This window comes from Strigops habroptila, chromosome 1 (genome assembly GCF_004027225.2).
Source record: "Strigops habroptila isolate Jane chromosome 1, bStrHab1.2.pri, whole genome shotgun sequence".
NCBI lineage: Eukaryota > Metazoa > Chordata > Aves > Psittaciformes > Psittacidae > Strigops > Strigops habroptila.
In genome coordinates this window covers 73,667,496-73,687,402 of record NC_044277.2, presented here as the reverse complement: position 1 = coordinate 73,687,402, position 19,907 = coordinate 73,667,496, and the positions used below count along the sequence as shown (strand labels likewise).

Sequence of the window (19,907 nt, the reverse complement as noted above, 5' to 3'; positions counted from 1 at the left end):
TCAAGGCCAGGTTGGACAGAGCCTTGGGCCACATGGTTTAGTGCGAGGTGTCCCTGCCCATGGCAGGGGGTTGGAACTAGATGATTTTAAGGTCCTTTCCAACCCTAACTATTCTATGATTCTATGATTCTATTCAAGCCAGCTGTGAAGAGGGGCAGCGTGAACTTTCTCTACTTTCATAGCAGGCAACTGGAAATAATGAACAGCAAGGAGTCACGCTAGACATCAGGGAACATTTCCTAACAGCAGGGAAACAAAGCACTGGAACAGACTGCTCGGAGCAGTTACGTGATCTCTGTCATTAGCGATCTTTAGTTTTAGATTAAAATCTGTCAAGAATTATTTTGGTATACTGGATCCTACCTTGGGGTAAAGAGTTGAAGTAAATGAACTCGCAATGTCCCATTCATCGCTAGGACTTGAGAGTTCTGTCTTCTTCTCTGTGTCCTCTAAGAATAGAAAACCTTGATACCACTTTTCGGTCTAATGTCAACCAGTGATTTTTATATCTGCTTCCAGTAAAAGCTTCTGAAAGAGGACATTTCTGGACTTTAACAGTTTGCCAGAAAGCCGTTGTTCTCACATGGAGGAGAGAGATAGTTCCCACAGAGGAACAGAGAGAGATGTTTTTGTCTTTATTGGTCAATTGTGTTCAAAACACCAGAGTGCTTAAAAAGCATTACCAGAGCATGCGAAGACAAAATGCATCCCCCTGTAAGCAACTTCTTCAAGGTTTGCATTCTGGTTTGTTCCTTATTAGACTTAAGTTGTCGTTGGCTGATTTGGTAATTTAATGTCACATTTCTTTATACCTGCTGGATTTATCAACTTTAGAATTACATCACTATGGGACAAGCAATTTAAAAGCAATCCCAAATTCGAAATGGCCTCATAAAAAAACCCATTTGTCCTGCATTTGCTTTACAAATTCAGAGGCCAGGGCCCAACAGAACCAATCTAAGGCAGAATTCAGCATCGCTTGTGCTTCCGTACTCCTTAACTAAAAAATGTAACATAGTTAGAGATGCTGAAAGATACAATTCATGATTCAAGGCATCCCAAATGAGCTTGTCTTATATTTTTTGTATCTACTTTTCCTTTTTTTTAAGCAAGGACATTGTTACTGCTTTTGAGGTTTTTTTGATATACCAAATACCTGAGTGGAGGTAGGAGAGGGTGTGGAAGTAAGCACCAGCCCTTTAGTTATTTTTGTACACTGCACGTTCACAAGGCTCTGGGTGCTCTGCCACTTGCCCTGTACTCCTTCCCCTGCTCTCCACAACAGGGAGGTGAATTGTATCTACCAACACCTACATATAGTGAAGTCAGTTTATGTGAAAGCCATTATTTTTTCCTAAGCATCACAGGCTCTAAGTCTTCATAATCAGTGCCAGTGATCACCTTCACATTCTCAAGTACACAGAAATCAGGTACATACCAGTCCTCCTCCTAGTCACCGTGTACTTTCCTCCTCTTAGCCATACCACAAGTATAGGTGAAGGATTTCATTTTAGCAATAGCTTAAAGTAACACTTGTTGTCCTAAAGGCAGTTGTTCATAGAATTTTAAAGACACATAATTAAGTTACCTTTAAGTGTTAGGCATTCTTTGCTGTATGTTTTCTAAGAAAAACATGTTTCTTTTCTTCCCATCTCCATTAGAATCCTTTAATTGGTTTGCTTATTTTCAACAGAGAAAGGAAGAAATCATTTTATAACTTTTTTTTCTACACAGTCGATAGTTAATGGGCTTTTCAACAGAAATAAACTAATCCTTTTTGAGAAAAAAAAAAAAGGAAGTGCCTATACCAGAAAGTTTTGACAAGTTAAAGAACTTGGAAAGCAAGCTTTTATTTATTGTACTTTTTTTGTAACGATCATCTTAGTTGTTGAGTATAAGTGAAAAAAGTAAAATATTCAGAGAGAAAATTATGTTTGGAGTTGATTGATTGTTGCATGGATATGTTTGTCCTGTAGTGGAAATAGCAGCACCTTTTCTTTTCCTCCATAATGGGGTAGTGTTTCTTCAAACAGCTTAATGTTAGTATGCAAACAAATATAAACTTTACTGAAATATTTACTCTAGAGTTAAACATTCATATGTTCAGTCATATATGGCAAGAAAAAACAAATCAATTTTTGTGATCTAGCAAGTGCCCCAGCCTCACCTCGGGAAATGATCAGCCTAAAAGAAAGAAAAACAGACTATGAATCAACTGGAACAAACGCCACTTACCATGGAAATAAGGGGGAACACACTTCTAGGAAAGACACCATGACAGGTGAGTTTATGCTTGCATTGCATAGGTAAAAATCAGCTGTGATAGACCACTGATTTTATAGGCTTGGCTGGGTTTGCTGAAGAAGTGTTTGATCTTAATGAATAGAATGGTATGTGAAAATGATTTGTGAAGACCATGTTTCTTCAGAGAAGAAAGGCTATAGAACCAGATTTACATTTCTTTGTAATTTTACATTTATTTTCATTTCAGAAGGAAGTTGGTAGATCACTTTCAATTAACTAATGTTGTTTCTGCAAGCATGACAATGGTTGAGCATGTGCCCTAACATCTGTCTTTGACAGGGAATGGCTTTCCAGGGCCAGTTAGCTTATTTTGCACATCGGTCATCCCTAGGAAATTGGGTGGTGTTTGTGAAGTCTGTGTGTGTTACTTTCCCAGCTGGGCTGATTTAAATGCAACAATTTTCTCTCTGTGTGTTATGGCATCTATTGCAGGTTTCACTGAAGGCCTCTCCCCCCTGGTGAGCTCATTAACCTGTCAGCATTTCAGTAATTACAAAATTTTGAGTGCTTTGCCCAGTACTGCACCTCTTAATTAATTCTCTTGCAAATACATGTTGGTCTCCGTCACCATTGCACAAGCATATATAACCTTTGCTGAACATGGTGTTACATTTATATAATACTGAGCATCGTGGTGTCCTCTTCCTCCAAATGCTATCACAGTGAGGAGTCACTCTGCACATTCTGAATGCTTGTTGTCATCCCCCATGCCCTCCATAGAGGTCTTGCTCAGAGGATGCCAGAATGGGGGATCCCTGGATTCCTCAGCTCACAGGGGACACCAGGAACATACTGACTCAGAATCAAGCCATCGGTACTAGTTTTCAAGACCGTATTCAGGATATGATGATAGTCATGCTGCATCTACTGCGTTATTCACTACTGTGTAATCAAAACCTAAAGGCCAGCCTTTGTGTGAAAATGCAATACGGAACATTAGTTAGCGTGAAAGTGAAAACATGAAGATGAGGAATAACAAGAGCATTTAGAAGCCACTGAAATTAGGAGTCTCCTGAACGACATCTGCAGAGTACTACATGAGATTGCAGCAGATTCAGTCAAGGTACTGCATTTTATGTATCTGTAATACTTTCAGTGTTTCATAGTCATTGCACAAGGTGTTTCTCTAAAGCACTTCAGTGGTCCTTACGTGTGCAATTGTGAAGGACAGGACTGTGTTTTTTTCAGCACTTTGTCAAGGACCCATGAAGAGGGAATCTCAGGAGTAAGAGCAGAAGGCTGAAAAGGCAGAAACATTAGTATTTTGTTCTAGCTGTATCTGCAAATTCAGACTACAAGATTGTATCAGAAGGTTCACCCAAAGAGAAGTGTTCCCATATGGAAAATCTGTGTTTACCTGCAGATAGTCTTGTCTTTTGCCACACATAAAAAAAAAAAAAGTGGGGTTTTCTTTTTCCCCAACCCTTTTCATTTTGTCTTTTACTGTAGTGCTTTTCTTCTCCCATTCCTGTTTTCTTTGTTTCCTTTATCTTTCAATATACTTTTTGGGAGTGTGAGGTTTGTATTTTCCCTGCAATCTTTGCTCCACTTTGATTTTTGCATCGTGTTTTCCTTTAATATCTGCTTGTATTTGTCTGTTCTTATTGATCTTTTGGGTGGGCTTTTAGTAAGGAAACTTGAAACACTCAGCATCATGCTCAGTTATTGACTATTTTCCCAGCTACTGAGCTCAGTGAGAAAAATCAAAACCAAAATCAAATTGAAAAGGGCAGTAATATTTCACAATCACATATGACCATTGTACAAATTAATATGGAGTTAACAAATCACTTTCTCTTTCTTTCAGATCACCAAATCTCTGCTCATTTGCTCTAAGTTCAAATTAAGCACCATTCTAAGAACAAAAGAAAATGACAGAAGTCTTGCGCATCAACATTCAACATGAAATTTGTGTAACATATTTGTAGCTCATTAAATAATAAATACTTTATTAAAGAATTATATTAAATCAGTATTTGTGATTTCAATTGTGAGACATTTTGGCTTTATTTGAATGGTCTAATATGAGTTCATGTAGCAAGTTCATTGCAATCTCTGTATTTCATTTTGTGCATCAGACAATACTTTTCAGCTAATACATCTGTGGAACCTATGGGATAAATATTTTTTCAGGTTCCACCTGGCATATACATATTTTGAGCTGCTCTTGGATTTTGTGCCAAGCTGATGTATTACACAAAGCTTTCTTTGACTTACATGTTTACATGGAATGTAAAGCCACAGTTGTAGTTCCAGTTTATCCATGACTGTCTCCGTGTTCTTCTCCAAAGCTCTTCCCAGTTTATAGTTCAGAAATTTTACGACCTCTTGGTTGGGACTGAAATGAACGTTTTTTGATGGATTTTTGAAGTAGAATGTTGGCTTCTTGCCATTGTAGGGAGTTGTTAGGAAAACTCTGGGGAAAAATGGAGAATCTATGAAGTAAACAGTGTGGCTGAAGATGATAACTTGCATCGATTTCACAAGGACAGCTAAAAAATAGAGGAACAATATCAAAGTTCTCATTGCCCTCTTCACAGGTTTATGATGCCTTTTATATTTACTGTCCATCTCTTCTCTGTAGAAAATAATAACCAATAATAAATTTTTATCACCTAAAGTATATTTTTTAGACAAAACCTATTATATTCCTCAAAAAAAAAAACCAACCCAGAAACTTTTAAGTGCATGTGATAACATTATTTATGCCATGGTGTTTTCCTTTAGAACAGAGAAGATAAGGCTACTGTATACTGTCATGGGACCCCTATTCTAAAGTTTCTTTTACTTTGTTAGTTCCTTCACTGAAGTAATATGTGCATCACAGACTGCACCCTGTATCTTCACTTTCACCAGCAGAAGCATCTTCTGGTTAGTTTATTTTCTTTTGGTTTTAAAGAATCAGTCATCTATGCTATTATAAGTTTTTAAACTTATTTTATAAGTTTTTAAACTTATTTTCAAGTCCGCACATACAGAACACAACCACCATCATCTGTTACAATAGCTACAGATACTACGGCTACTCATTATAACTTTAAGAAACCATAATACACTGTAATTTTTTCTCATGCCCTTACCTTATCTTTCACCATGCAGGAAGGTGGCAGCAGTAGTGACAGGTAATGATCTCTGGTAGCTGAGATTTGTGAGGCACAGAAGCATTTTGCTTTACTGTCTTGAACTAAATTTTATAAAATGGAGTCCTGCTGCTTGTAGCAGAGAAAGCAGGTTACGTGATACCGGATGAAGACAACTATCTGTCTAGCTGAGTGTTCCTTTCTTACTATCAGTCTGTGTTTCTGAGGGCAAAAGGCTAGCCTCTTGCTATTTCAAAGTATCTGTAAATGTGTTCAGAATAAGTACTTAAAAGAACTGAAAGCTGAATATTAAACCATGAGTCAAGTGACTGGGATATATGAGGACAGCTTTGGTCAGGGATGCCTTTGTCACATAAACTACAGTGTGACGTAATTTGAAAGCTATTGTCAGCTTTGCAGAAGACTGCTGTGGGGAACTGTATGATTTTTTTGTTTAACCAATATCACCTTGAAAACTGAACAAGGGGAGAAAAGGAAGGTATTCTTCTATCATGTTCTTTATGAAATACGACCACAAAATACTGCAGGTTGATTACAGTACTCATTTTAGAACCTTCACAATTTTGCTTTGTAAAAACTGCTGTTTCAGTACTATCACATACTGATGCTTAGGTACTGCATAAATACACTGCTGTTTCAGTACTATCACATACTGATGCTTAGGTACTGCATAAAATACACACTCATCACTCCTCAAGTCTTTTCATCTGCAGCTGCAATTCTCATATCTCTGTAAGGAAGTGTGGCTGCTGGAAAATCTCCATCTCTTACTCCTAGTACTCCTTCCCCTTCTCTTGCCATATTTTAAAGAAGAACATTATTTCATTAATGTCTTTTTCTCCCTGTTTGAAAATTTTACTATGATAGTTCATATACAGTATTAACAGGAAAAATCAGATTCTAACCACACAATATCTGTCCATTCATCCAGCTCATTCTTTCCCTTTTTCCTCTTATATTTGCCCTCTGCTTTTGGACAGCAAGAGTCAACTGCTCACTGAAGCATGACAGAGCAGGAATGGAGCTCCCAGGGATGCCACCTGCGTGTTCAGAAGCAGGTACTGGAGGGGGCTGCATGCACTGCTAGCAGCTACATTGCTTGACTTACATTCCCTCCAGAGAGAGTTATCTCATCTTCCCAGTTAGGCTAAGTCAAGACTTCTTGAACTCTTGGCATTCATTTCCAAGCATTTGATGTGTCATTGGTTTTATTACATTAAGAAAATAATGCTACCTTTTTTATTTTGTTTTCATTTTAAACTCGTGAATTTGTACACATCACTGATTTCACTTGCAGTGAAATCAGCAACGCAGACCTTGCAGCTATTTTCATAAGCTGATACTGTCCATTTTCCATGGCAGAATATGTAATCTGGGAGACCTTAAGTTTTCAATCTGGCATGTGACAGTATATCAGTGCAAATGTCACAGTAGTGAATTGGACAGCTATGCATCAACTCTAGACTATTTCTGGTTTTATAATAGTCATGGCTGCTAGTGGCACATATGTACGATGTGCCTTTTTACACATCTGTAAAAAGATGGAAAGATCATGATTCTCCTTAAAGTCTCTCTGATTGCCTGTAGGAACAACATATAAATTAATTAGCATGTGTCCGGTTTGCTATTTTTCATCAGATTCTTCATAAAACCCTCAGATGTTGCACCTTATACCAGTCTGTTATTCTTGACATCAAACAACCATGAACAGTAGTGTCTAGTCTGGTCATGCCTCACTAAAATCTTGCATGCAGGAAACTTCAACCCTGCTTATCTTGCCGTTCATATACATGAAAACAAAATGGTTACAGGAAGTCACTTTTTTTCAAGAAGTAGCACATCACAAAATGGGTAGCTGAAATGCTAATTTTGAGAATCTTTAGGTCTTGAGAAGAGGAATTTGCACTTTGTGAGGCAAGCAAAAAAGTCAGAAACAGCATAAAAAGAAGATGGTATCAAGGAAAGATCTGGCAGTTGTACTACGGAGACTTATGCTGTCATGAGGTGCACCATAAATAGCAATGCTGATGCGGATCCTCTGATACCAACGACTGTCATCAGGAAGGAAATTTTCTAACACTAAAGCAGAGGATGCTAAAAAAAAAAATAACCACTGAAATAACAGTCGAGTCTTATACACCACTCAGGTAACAAAATGCAGCCTGAACAGAGAGAACCTCTGCAGATTGAGCTTTCGGCACTAACATTTATGACCAAGACAAACTGATCAAGCACTTGTCATTTCCATCTGTTACCACCTATTAGCACAGAGGTGCAACTAAAAGTACCTACCTCTGGAAAAGACCATCCAGCATCTGTTAGTAGAGTTCATATTCTTTCCCCCTTCAAAGAAAAGATCCTGCTACCCTCCTTGGAGACGTCCAAAGCTCTTCTCCATTTCCTATACAAGACTATGCACTATCTCAGTAACTGCATCCAGCTCTTCAAGAAGAAGAAGAAGTGAAATATCTCTTTTTGCAGCTGTTAGGGCACATCACCCTACCGTGTAATCCCTGTCTTTATCCTGTTCGAAGAACACGCTTGAGGTATTTAAGAACACCATCTGAGATCTGTAAAACAGCAACATGGAGCAGAGAGAGGCAGTTGTACATGCTGGGGTCCATGCTAGCAGGTTAACGAAGAAAGAGTGGTTACTTCTTCAGTAACTGTGGTTCTTAGCAATGTGGCTCGCATGGATCCCATACCCAGCTTTTAGCTCTGATGATCAGTCCTCACTGCCAAAGTTTTTGAGTTGTGAAGGTATTAAAAACAACGCTTTGGTGCCTCCAGGTTTTGAACCATTGCACAGAGGCCTGAGAGAAGTCATGTGACCAACGTGTTTCATCTCCAGTGATGACTCTGATTCACAACTACTCAATTTTTACTTTCAGGCATGTGTCTTTATAATGACAGTCCTCATGACAGCATCAAATCATGGATTCTAATGTCTGGAAAGTTAATAACATGGCCGGTAAGAATGGTGCACAGCAGCCACACACACGCACAAAAAAAATACTGCCATCTTTCAAATACTGCTCTTTCAAATATGAGAAAGAACTACCATCTTTCTAGTTTGACCAGCAGACTAAGCTTCAGCTAGATAGCCAAATCAACATGATCAGTGAAGTCAGCTTTGCAGGGAAGAGCCTTAGCTTTTCATGCGGTTTTGAGGGGCAGGGTGGGAAATAATGTGGGGTTTTTTGAAAACTACGTTATCCTTGTCTTTTAGAATTACTTCTGCTTTCAAACTCATAGCTCAGTTTTGTCCATGCATTTTAGAAGTAGGACATCTGAAAAGAAAGTGACAGCAGTTCATGAGTTTCAGACTATCTTGGCCAGACCTCTTCAGTATGACTACATATAACTTTTTTTTCTTTCTGCATAATTCATTTTCAGTTACATTTAGTCACTTTTTCATGAATAATTTTATGATGACGTAGGATAAATAATCCACATCATCCAATTGAAGTGAAAGGACTGAAATGTGTCTTAATGTTTACAACTGTTACCTCTTTAGTGTGTGTGTGATATAAAATCCCTTATATAACCTGATATATATTACCAAATACTAGATGTATATTTTGTTATTTATTGAAGTTATTTTGTTGATTTATATGTGAAATGCACAAGATCAGTGTGAACATGACATAGCACCTGTTACTATTAATAAGTGTATACCATATACATGCATGTACAACAAAGCAAAAATTATGACTGTACAGTTGGAGGAAAACAGAAATCTGCAGATGTTTTTGAAGATTTTTATGGGGGTAAAACAGACATTGTGTAACGTATTTAATGAAGCCCTAAGAATTCACTTTGAGGCCAAAGAGGTATGTTTGGTAAACCTGCTTTTTCCTTCCTTTTTCCCGTCTCCAGCTCAGAACACTGGAATCTCAACTTTGTACAGGAATTCGTATGGTGCACCTGCTGAAGATATCAAACATAACCAGGTAAGTACAGAGACAGTTAAAGTTACAGAGATGTTACAGTTCCAATGTAACATCTTATATGGAAATGAAGGAAAATATCCCAAAGATTGGTAAATCAAGATTAGAAGAACTGAATCACCTGCTTGTACAAATGCTAGCAATTCCGCTAGCTTCAGAGAAGCTATATTCTTTATGCTAATGGATAATTCCAGTTAAATTTCAAAAATGTCCAACAGGTTATGATAGCTTATGCACAAAAATTATCTAAGGTGCTTATGCCTGTAGTTTATAATGAAGGCAAGAGGGGCTTGGGACCTGAACGCCTTTAAAGTTCTAGATAGATGCCCCATCCCTAGAAACATTCAGGGCCAGGTTGGACAGGGCTCTGAGCAACCTGATGTAGTTGAAGATGTCCCTGCTCACTGCAGGGGGGTTGGACTAGATGACCTTTAAGGTCCCTTCCAATCGAAACCATTCTATCATTCTGTCATATGTGTGAGACAGGCTACAAAATCCAAGCTAGCAATAGAATACAGGAGCATTGCCCGAGAAGCTAGGGACCAGGTTAGGAAAGCTAAGGCCCAGCTAGAATTAAGTTTGGCAAGGGATGTAAAAGATAACAGGAAAGGATTCTATAGATACGTAGCAAATAAAAGACAGACTAGGGACAATGTAGGCCCTCTCCAGAAGCTATCAGGAGAACTGGCTACGATGGATTTGGAGAAGGCTGAGGTTCTTAATGACTTCTTTGCCTCAGTCTTCACCAGCAAATGCTCTGACCACACAACCCAAGTCTTGGAAAGCAAATGCAGGGACTGTGAGAATGAAGACCTTAGGCCCACTGTAGGAGAGGATCAGGTTCGAGACCATCTTAAGAACCTGAACGTGCACAAGTCCATGGGACCTGATGAAATCCATCCACGCGTCCTGAAGGAGCTGGCGAATGAAGTTGCTAAGCCCCTGTCCATCATATTCGAAAAATCCTGGCAGTCAGGTGAAGTTCCCGATGACTGGAAGAAGGGTAATATAACCCCCATTTTCAAGAAGGGGAAGGTGGAAGACCCGGGGAACTACAGACCAGTCAGTCTCACCTCTGTGCCTGGCAAAATCTTGGAACAGTTTCTCCTGGAAAACACGCTAAGGCACATGAAAAACAACGAGGTGGTTGGTGACAGCCAACATGGCTTCACTAAGGGGAAATCCTGCCTGACCAATTTGGTGGCCTTCTATGATGGAGCCACGGAACTGATGGACAGCGGCAGAGCAGTTGATGTCATCTACCTGGACTTGTGCAAAGCATTCGACACTGTCCCACATGACATCCTTGTCCCTAAATTGGAGAGACATCAATTTGATAGATGGACCACTCGGTGGATAAAAAACTGGCTCGATGGCCGCACGCAAAGAGTTGTGGTAAATGGCTCGATGTCCAGTTGGAAACCTGTAACGAGTGGTGTCCCTCAGGGATCGGTGTTGGGACCGGTCCTGTTCAACATCTTTGTCGGCGACATGGACAGTGGGATTGAGTGCACCCTCAGCAAGTTTGCCGACGACACCAAGCTGTGTGGTTCGGTTGATACGCTGGAGGGAAGGGATGCCTTCCAGAGGGACCTTGACACACTTGTGAGGTGGGCCGATGCCAACCTTATGAAGTTTAACCAAGCCAAGTGCAAGGTCCTACACCTGGGTCGGGGCAACCCCAGGCACTGCTACAGGCTGGGCAGAGAAGAGATTCAGAGCAGCCCTGCAGAAAAGGACTTGGGGGTGTTGGTTGACGAGAAGCTTAACATGAGCCGGCAGTGTGCGCTTGCAGCCCAGAAAGCTTTCTCTTTATTTTTTTTAATTAGACAGTATTTCCTGTAGTGCACCATATTTCTTTGTGCAAGACAGTGCATGAAGATGTTTCTGCTTTTACTGCGTTTAAGGAGGAAATAAGGGTATAAGGTGTTGAAGCAACTGGTGCACTCTGATTGCAGTCATGAATCAACCAATTTAATTTGGGGGATGAGAGTTTAAGCAAAACAAAACAACCCAAAACCCACTAGTTTTCCACCTTTTCCCACTTGCTTTTTCAATGAAATGTCAGGTTTATGACTGACATATCAGAAAGAATGTTTTTTTTAGCTAAAAAGAACCCAGAAATACTACTTCAGTCGCCTGTTTTCCTCTTAAAAAATGACCATCTCTTAACTTTTTGACATACAAACAGGTTGTTTCATACAGAATTTTTCTCCTGCATCCAAAATTAAACACCTGTGTTTGAATATGTGAAATTAAAGGAGCAGCTGAAGGTCCTGTACACCTGCATAGCAGTCCTAGAAATAGAAGCTAGAGTAATTGTGCTCCCTTGTGCAGTTCTAATACTGGGCCCAGTATTGTCAGATTGATCACTTGTAGGATTGTTAAAGGCAGCGTTTTGCACTCTACGCATGGAGTCCAATACAGATGTGCTTTATACCACAGAGTTTGGGCCATAGCAGTGCAACTGTTCCTCTCTTCTTGAAGGAGCATTACTAACTCTTGCAGAGTCAGCAGGATCTGCATTATCCTGCCACTAGTGTCTGAGCATCAATATTCCAGGGGATGACCATTTGAGGATTGAAAAGCTGTATCATTCTGCAGTCACGAAGTCTGCCCAACATAGAGGTGGCATAGAGCAAAAGATGGCATTCCACTAAGATATTTAGCATGTGTTTATAAATTTCAGATTTTAATTAAGTCCCAGCTATAAAAACAGAGACCCACTAGGGCTGTCTGCAAAAAAACTTTATGGCAAACTTATATTTAGGGGACCACCCAAGTGTTTTTTTCTGCATATCATAAATATTTTACCTTTAAGACAACTTCCTGGAATGTACCAACACCACAAGATTGCCAACATGAAGTGTTGAGGAGGTGGCAAGAAGTTGTTTCTGCTTCCAGTTAGCAGAAGAACACATTTCAGAGCACGTAGCTTGAAATTTTCTCATGTCAGTGCCCTGCAGAATATAAATGGTTCTTAAGGATATGGTATCACCCTAAATCTCACTTTTGGCAAAGGCAGCTGCAGAATGTTTAGCATTCTTGGAGCGCATATCACTTCCATTCAAATTTTTCAAAGCTGAGTTTTGGCCACCAATGTTTGTGTTGTATAGCTGCAAAGTAGTCAGGAAGTTACACACAGATTGTAGTTATGAAAGTAACTGTAAGCTGTGATGCTTGAACTACATTTGAAGTAAACCAGCATCTTGAGCAGCAATAATATTAAATAATAAATGTATTTAGTGATAACATTAAATAGATATAAAGAAATATAATGACAAGGCAAAGCTGTGGAATTAATTCACTACCAATTCTCTTGAGCAGATGTTGAGCTGATGGCCAGCTTTGTACTTCCAACATGATTTACTCATTCTTCTATCCTGTTGCCCACAATAAGTTGTATTTGACAAATTGTGGGTATTACTATCTTTCAGGTTTCAACACAGCCAGTTCCACAGGAGCCCAGCAGAAAAGATTATGAACCATATCAGCCATTTCAGAATTCAACAAGAAACTATGACGAGTCCTTCTTTGAGGACCAAGTGCATCATCGCCCACCTGCAAGCGAATACAACATGCACCTGGGACTAAAGTCAACTGGCAACTATGTCGACTTCTATTCAGCTGCTCGTCCCTATAGTGAACTTAACTATGAAACAAGCCACTATCCAGCCTCTCCCGACTCCTGGGTTTGAGACTTGGGCAGATACAAAAGCTCCAGGAACTGTGCATGTGCATGCATACCACAAGACATTTTTTTTCCTGCAGATTTAGTTTGTTAAAGCCTGTTCCATAGGAAGGCCCAGATAACCAGTATGGAAAAATTTAAGAGTTTTTTTTAGAAGGCTAAAAGATACAAAAGCTAAACCTGGGAGTAATTAGAAAGAAATATATATACATATATATATTTTACAGTGTGGGGCAACTTTATTGTTGGCCTGTAGAGTCTAAAGTTTGGTGCTGTATATTGAATGTGGCTGAAGGAAGGAGGGAGAACATGGCAGTGGATGTGGGTCAAGAGTTAAGCACAAGTAACTGAGCAGCGTACATACTTTATGGGGAACAGCTTCTCACACTTTGTTTAATATCCTCATTCATTGTGAATCTAGGCTTCAAGTTGCATTTGGGGTTTCCTCTGTACAGCAAGATGTTTCTTGCCTTTTGTTAATGCATTGTTGTAAAGTATTTGATGTACATTACAGATAAAAAAAAAAGAAGTGCATTGTGTATATTACACCAATGCCACAGTGTTTCTTCATCTATGGTTCTAAATATTGCTTCAATTTCAAATTTTGAAAGATGTATGAATTTCCAGGTTTTCGTTTTCTTTTCCCCGGTGCGTTTTAACAAAAAAAAAAAAAAAAAAATTTGCAAAAAAAAATCAAAAAAACAAAAAGGAATATTTAGCAGTATTGTTTGTTCTGATATGTGAATTTGTTTGTGGCAACTAAAAACAAAAAAAAGGCATTCAGCAGTTTCTGACAATTAACATTCATCATTCCACACTCCTTGTCAACGAAGTGCTTTTTCACTGCCTAAAATTTTAGATGTAGATATTTGAAATAGATTTTTTTCATTTATACCAGTTTTCTTTATGATGATACAGTGTTAAAAGAAAATAAATTACAATTGATCTGTCATCCATATTTGCTAAGAATGTCTATTTCCAAGAACCTACCATACAAATATACATTCTTACTTGTGTGTGTCCGTGTATGCATAGTATTCTGTGTGCGTGTGTGTGTTGAGTGTGTGTGTTTGTGTGGCGTAAGACTTCTTCTCATCCAATGTTTTCCTTGTTCAAGCTTCAATTTTTGTTTGATTTTCCAGTTCTTTTAACAGTGGAAACTCCAGTATGTGCTTTCTCTTACTCACTTTCTAACCATTGATAGCAATTCAAAATTGTCAGGCCACATACTCACAAATGAAGGGGTTGTCAGCTTTTTTTCACTGACTCCTTCACCCTTAGGTGCCATTTCCTTTAAAATAGCATCTCTTGATCTTCTCTTGAGGAAATTTCATTACTCTCCAGCCACCAACCAAATGCTCAAGGAAGGCAGAGTTTGATCTTGCCATCTCCCTGAGGGAATGGAAAACAAAGACCCAACAGACTAAAGTCTGGAGTCTCCAAACTCTTCAGTCTTACAGAAGGGTCCAATTCCTGAACCATTAGGACAATCATTTGTTTTAACCCATACCAAAAAGAAAACCCAACACCCAGAATACATTCCTCAAATACGAAAGATACCGACCATTTATATGCATTTAAAGTAAAACTCAAAAAAGTAAAAAATGTAACGGACAGAGATATTTTTTATTATTATTATTTAAACGAACAGGAAGCTAAGCTAGGAGGCCAGGAGAGCTGGCATATTCATCTTAGCTCTTGGGATTCTGGAAGTGAAAAAGAAGAATTTAGCATTTCTTCATTTCTTTGGTTCAGGCAACATTTCAGCGTACTGTTTTCGCAGTGCAAGACCCACCACAAATGGAGTAGTCGTAAATTGCTTCAATTGCAGTTAAAGAATTTGTTTTAGGTTGCAAACATCTCTGTGATTAGTCATTGTAATAGTCTTACCATCACCTGGCACACTTCCGGCTGTGCGCAGGGGAGAAGTCTCTCGCAAGTCATCGCCTGCTCTGTACGGACGCAGCCCGAGTAGTTCACGCAGGCGGGTGTTGTGACGTAGCATTGGTTTATTGGTAATCTAGGACTATAGTTGAATATCTTGGCAGCTTTTCCCAGTGTACGATATGTAACCTTATCTGCTCTTTGTAGTAAACAGGGGGAAAAAAATCGCATGCAAAAAAATTTTTAACACATTTAAGACAGGGTGGGTGGGAGGGGCACAGTGGGCCAGATGTATAGCGAGGTAGATAAAAATATTATTCATAGTTTTGGACACAGGTTGTTTATATTTTATTTATTACATTGATTTTAATAAGATAAGTGACATTTGCAGTGCTCTTTTGAACAAAGCACATTTTCAGTATAAAAGCTTTTTTTTAATAAAGAATGTCACTCACAACTTGAAGTTCTTCTTGACTGCCTGATAACCACCAGGCTGGTGCAGTTCTCCAGGCACCGCATTGCCAATAGGCAGAGGGGATCTGTCATTCTGTTTGAAGTTCTTAGGACAGGAGGTTATTGTAAGTTGGATTTATTTCCATTCTTCAAGCTACTGAAACGCCCACATTGCCCCCTTTCAGCTCCTCTTCGGAATTACTTGGAGTCAAATGTTGACCATTGCTCAAGTGAGAGATTCTGGATTGATCAAGTGGCATAAAATACCTTTCGTCTATACTTTGTGTTGTTTTGTTTCCATTCTTCTGTAGTGGCAAATGCTCCGACTGATAACATTCACTCTTGCTGTACTGAGTTTTGAGAAGGTGTTGAATTACCTGGCTTCTTTTCTAGGCTTGGAAATCCAACACTGCTGCCATACTGAGCAAGATATGTATATGATGCATTCTTTTTAATATTGAGGAAAGTATCATTACCTATTGCTGTTCCCTTCATTCTTGTACTAGATCACACACAGAAATAGAGAAGAAACAAAACTGTTCCAAAAACAAATGTATAAAATGCAATTGATGTACTGTAAAATGTTGGATTTTTTTTTTTTAACAAGCTTCGTATTAGAATCTTGTTCAGCTGTGTAGAGCTATATAAATCTCACTGTTTTATTAAATGCTGTTTATGGTCTGGAAGGAATGGTTAACCTATCTCAAGATTAACAAATTTGCACTAACATGAGCAATAGTGATTTGAAAAAAAAATAATATGAATTCAATATTTAAAAGATAAACTATGATTTTAAAGGTATATTAACACTGAAAGTACATTTTGACAAATAACATATTTAAGCCCAAAATATAAATGGTTATGTCAGATAACACAAAAGAACTATAACAATATAGATTGAGAAAAAAAAAAAAATGTGTTTCACTGTACATGTTGCTAACATGTACAAAGACAAACTCCTATTGACATATTTTCTATTAATAAATCCTACTGTATTGTGGAGAATCGCTGGTCATAGTGCAATATGTTTAAACTCAGAAGTTGAGTCCATAGACTGATGCTAGATTCACACAGCCAACAAACCCAGGTATTTACTTAAAGTGTTAATTGGATGCCTAACTTCCAGCTTTCAAGTCATTTCCTCCCCCCTCCCTCTCCACCAGGTTTATAAGCACAGCACCAAGCAAAGGGGAGAGCTATTTTTGAGAACACCCTAATCATAGCTGCAAGAATCCAGCTGCCACCGCTTACAGAGAGAGAGAGTTTAACTACACCAGTAGGAAAAAACTCAAAAGCTCAAGGCTGGTGCCACTGGATAGGAACATGCTGTAAAAAAATATGATCTTGGCCCCAGTGTTACTTAGACCACAGCCAAGAAACAAAAAGCAAGCTATTAATTTACTCGTGCATTGCTGGGAATCCCAGCATGCGGTCCATGTCAGGGCTCAGGAATAATTGTTTCCTGGGAGTGGGTTGCATTAGCCTGCAGAAGCATCTCACTGGGAGACTTACAACTAAGAAATGCTGACTTATTTTTTTATGCCTTGGCACAACACAGGCCAGTGTGCTGCAAGGGAGGCTTTCTCAACCCCTCCACCCCTGTTACTCATCCTCTCCTGCAGAGAGGCAGAAAGAGCCCTGGGTTTAGTGTTACTGCTTGTATTGAGAGGAGTAGGAGAGATGGAGGCAGCAATCCAAGGCAGGGGGGACGATTCACAAATAGAGACACTCAGAGCTTGTGTGCGAAGGCAGATACACACCCATAATTACTAACAGTGGAATGGACCCAGCAAGAGATTTTATGCACTGAGATCATCAAATAGGACTAACAACCTAATGTAGTGAACACTTAATAGCAGCAACATGATGCACGCAAAGCTTTATGCTAGGAAAGTGGGAGGGAAGAGGAGAGAGAAATCACAGGTCACCACTGGGCACGTCCAGCTTCAGCCAACAGATGTTGGGCAGGAGGGCAGTGACTGCTTACTGCTGTGAAGGAGAGACGGGAGGGATGAGGCTCTTGATCAAAACCTTTAAGCCAAAAAGATATTAGGCAGCCAAAACAGAGGCAACTTTTTGCGAACAGCCCCCCCACACCTTGCCCCACCATCCTCAATGGCAGAGTGTGGTCCCCCCTGCAGGTACGTGAACACAGTGCACACAGGGTTGCAATTTGAAGCCCAGTGTTCTCCCTGGAGGCCAGATGTGCACCAGTATCTGCTGAAGACCTGTGCAGTACTGGCTCTTTTCCAGGGGACTAGCCAGTATTTAAACAGTGCCTAAAGCCAGTTTCAGACATTCAGGCTGAAAATGGGATATTTGAGTTTCATTCCCAGGTGAGGGGGGATTGAAGCCTGCAGCTGATACCTATATGGAGCAGAGCATTCCCGCCTTCCAGGTGCTTCTGAAAAACAAGTGAGAAAAGCAGTGACTATCATGTCTTTTGACAGCCTGGGTTAGGAGCACTTGCTCCTGACTCGGCTCTTGCTCCAGCCTTCGAAGAGCCACACCAAACGATGCCATCTAACATAAGCACTTCAAGTTCTTCCTCTCCAGTGCCCCCCAGCTTTTGCATCGTCTTGACTGCACTATATCATTTGAAAGATCGGCACACCCCAATCCTCTGCAAGGCCAGCAAGGTACATGCAAGAGCACTGGTGCTGGCCAGGCTCAATATTCTAGCAAGACACCAGGCTGATGCATTATTCCTAAACCTAATTCCCAGTCAAACTCACTGTAATATTTTTAATGCAATTTTAAAAGCAGTTTCCTTCCTCTGTGGGCATTGGTATTGCTTTGCCAGAAGAAAGCACATGCTAAACTCTTGGAAAGTGTAAACCTTTTGCTTACACCTAGTTTTAAAGACCACAGAACTCCCTGTAAAGGCTTCCACCAGCTTCACCAAGCCATGCATCAGGCCCAAAGTGAAAACAGGTGAAGAATTGCTGCAACCTTCTCAAAGGATGAGCACCTTGAGGCCACTTTTGCCAGCACGCCAAAGGCTGCAACCTTCAAATACCTAAAAGGGAGAAAAACGGCAAGTTATTTGCTAGTACCTGTCTATCAAAATTTACTATGAAGCCTTTGGTTCTCTCAATTTTATTTTCACTGCTTTAAGAGAGTGACATAGATAAAAAGTACTTGCTGTGACTGATTGTTGCAGTTAATTTCAGTAGCAGATGAGTAGTTTCAGACACTGAAATACCTTTCTTTTCCAGACATGCAAAATCTGAATCTTGCCAGTAAATCTGGGAAAGCAAAATAGCAGTGGTTTGCTGATTCACTATTTTTCACAAATTCAATTAAAGTATTAATTCACATAATCCGTTTCAATTATATATATAGCCCAGTGGCAATGGAGGTTACTTTTTTTTACATGATTTACTTATTCTACGTGAATGTTACATAGGCAAAAAATGTTGATAACTAAACACGTCAAGACAATAAATAGGACATCAAAGCTGAAGAGAAAATTGAGGCTACTGTACAGACACAATCAACTGTTAACCTTTGTTTGCCACCAACTGATAGGGGAAAAAAAAGAAAGAGTATGAAGCCTAACACACTGCCTCTCACAAGGCCATTTGTCAAGGCAACAATGGAGCCCTACAGTTCAGCCATCAAAGTTTTCATGAAATCTCAGAAAAGATTGGGAAGCAATCTTTTGTTTGTGGTTGGGAAGCAAATATGTGTTTGGGAAGCAAAACAGCAGGTCTGTGTCTTGCCACAACCGAACTCCTGATCCTTCCTCTTAAGACCTTCCTCCACACCACATAGAGCTGGAGGGCTGGAAGAGCAGAAAGAGGATGTGACTGCCCCAGCTTGCTATTTCAGATAAATCACTGCCTGGAACTAGCAGCACCTAAAACTGTTTAATGATATCTTATCTCTAGTTCTTTCAGACTATGGGCTCCAGTACAGTTTCCTTATGCAATTTTGGCTAAAAGGGAATAGAAGAGGATTTTTCTTACAGCAGGAACACTTTGGGGCCATTTCAGCTTAAACAAACCCACTGAATTACATGAGGTAATTCAGATACTATTACCTATGATGTACCAGGCGCTTCTTGCTCTTCTCTGCCATCTAGGCAGATCTAAAAGATCTAGGCTGGTATCTAAAAGCAAGCAATCCTACCTGCAAAATTATTCAAGAGTGAAAAAGTAGCTAGAAAAGGGAGAAGTACCCTCAGAAAATGTGGTGGAGAGAAGGAAAGGGGAGTGACCAGTGGGCTGTCCTGTAACAGGGATAGCTGGCACTTGCCATTTCACTGTGCTTGGGAGGCATTTCTGCTGAAAAAGCCAGCACGCTGTAAAGCAGAGAAGGGTTTGTAGGTGTAGGTGCATGATGGACAGGCCAGTTAGGTGCCTGGGGTGAGTAATTGCTTTAAGATAAAACAATAGCAACCAGTCCTGGGATGCAAACATACTCCAAAAAGGAAAAACAGCAAACCCCTTTTTTTGCTTATGACTTTTGGAGTCAACTGTAAAGCAAGGAAGCTGTTCTAGGAGTGTCCTCAATGCAAGA

At 39.7% G+C, this 19,907-nt stretch overlaps 1 protein-coding gene across 7 annotated transcripts in view; it reads left to right on the top strand.

The window, feature by feature from the left end:
- Positions 1 to 16,388, top strand: part of CTNND2 (catenin delta 2) — a 530,492-nt gene extending 514,104 nt beyond the window's left edge. For all 7 annotated transcript variants that reach the window (XM_030485322.1, XM_030485314.1, XM_030485286.1 and 4 more), the window contains 3 exons: positions 2,150 to 2,281; positions 9,285 to 9,358; positions 12,793 to 16,388. In XM_030485322.1, the coding sequence (XP_030341182.1) occupies positions 2,150 to 2,281; positions 9,285 to 9,358; positions 12,793 to 13,053 (467 nt within the window). In that variant the 3' untranslated portion in view covers positions 13,054 to 16,388. The remainder of the gene's footprint in view (positions 1 to 2,149; positions 2,282 to 9,284; positions 9,359 to 12,792) is intronic.
- The last annotated feature ends 3,519 nt before the right edge of the window (positions 16,389 to 19,907 follow it).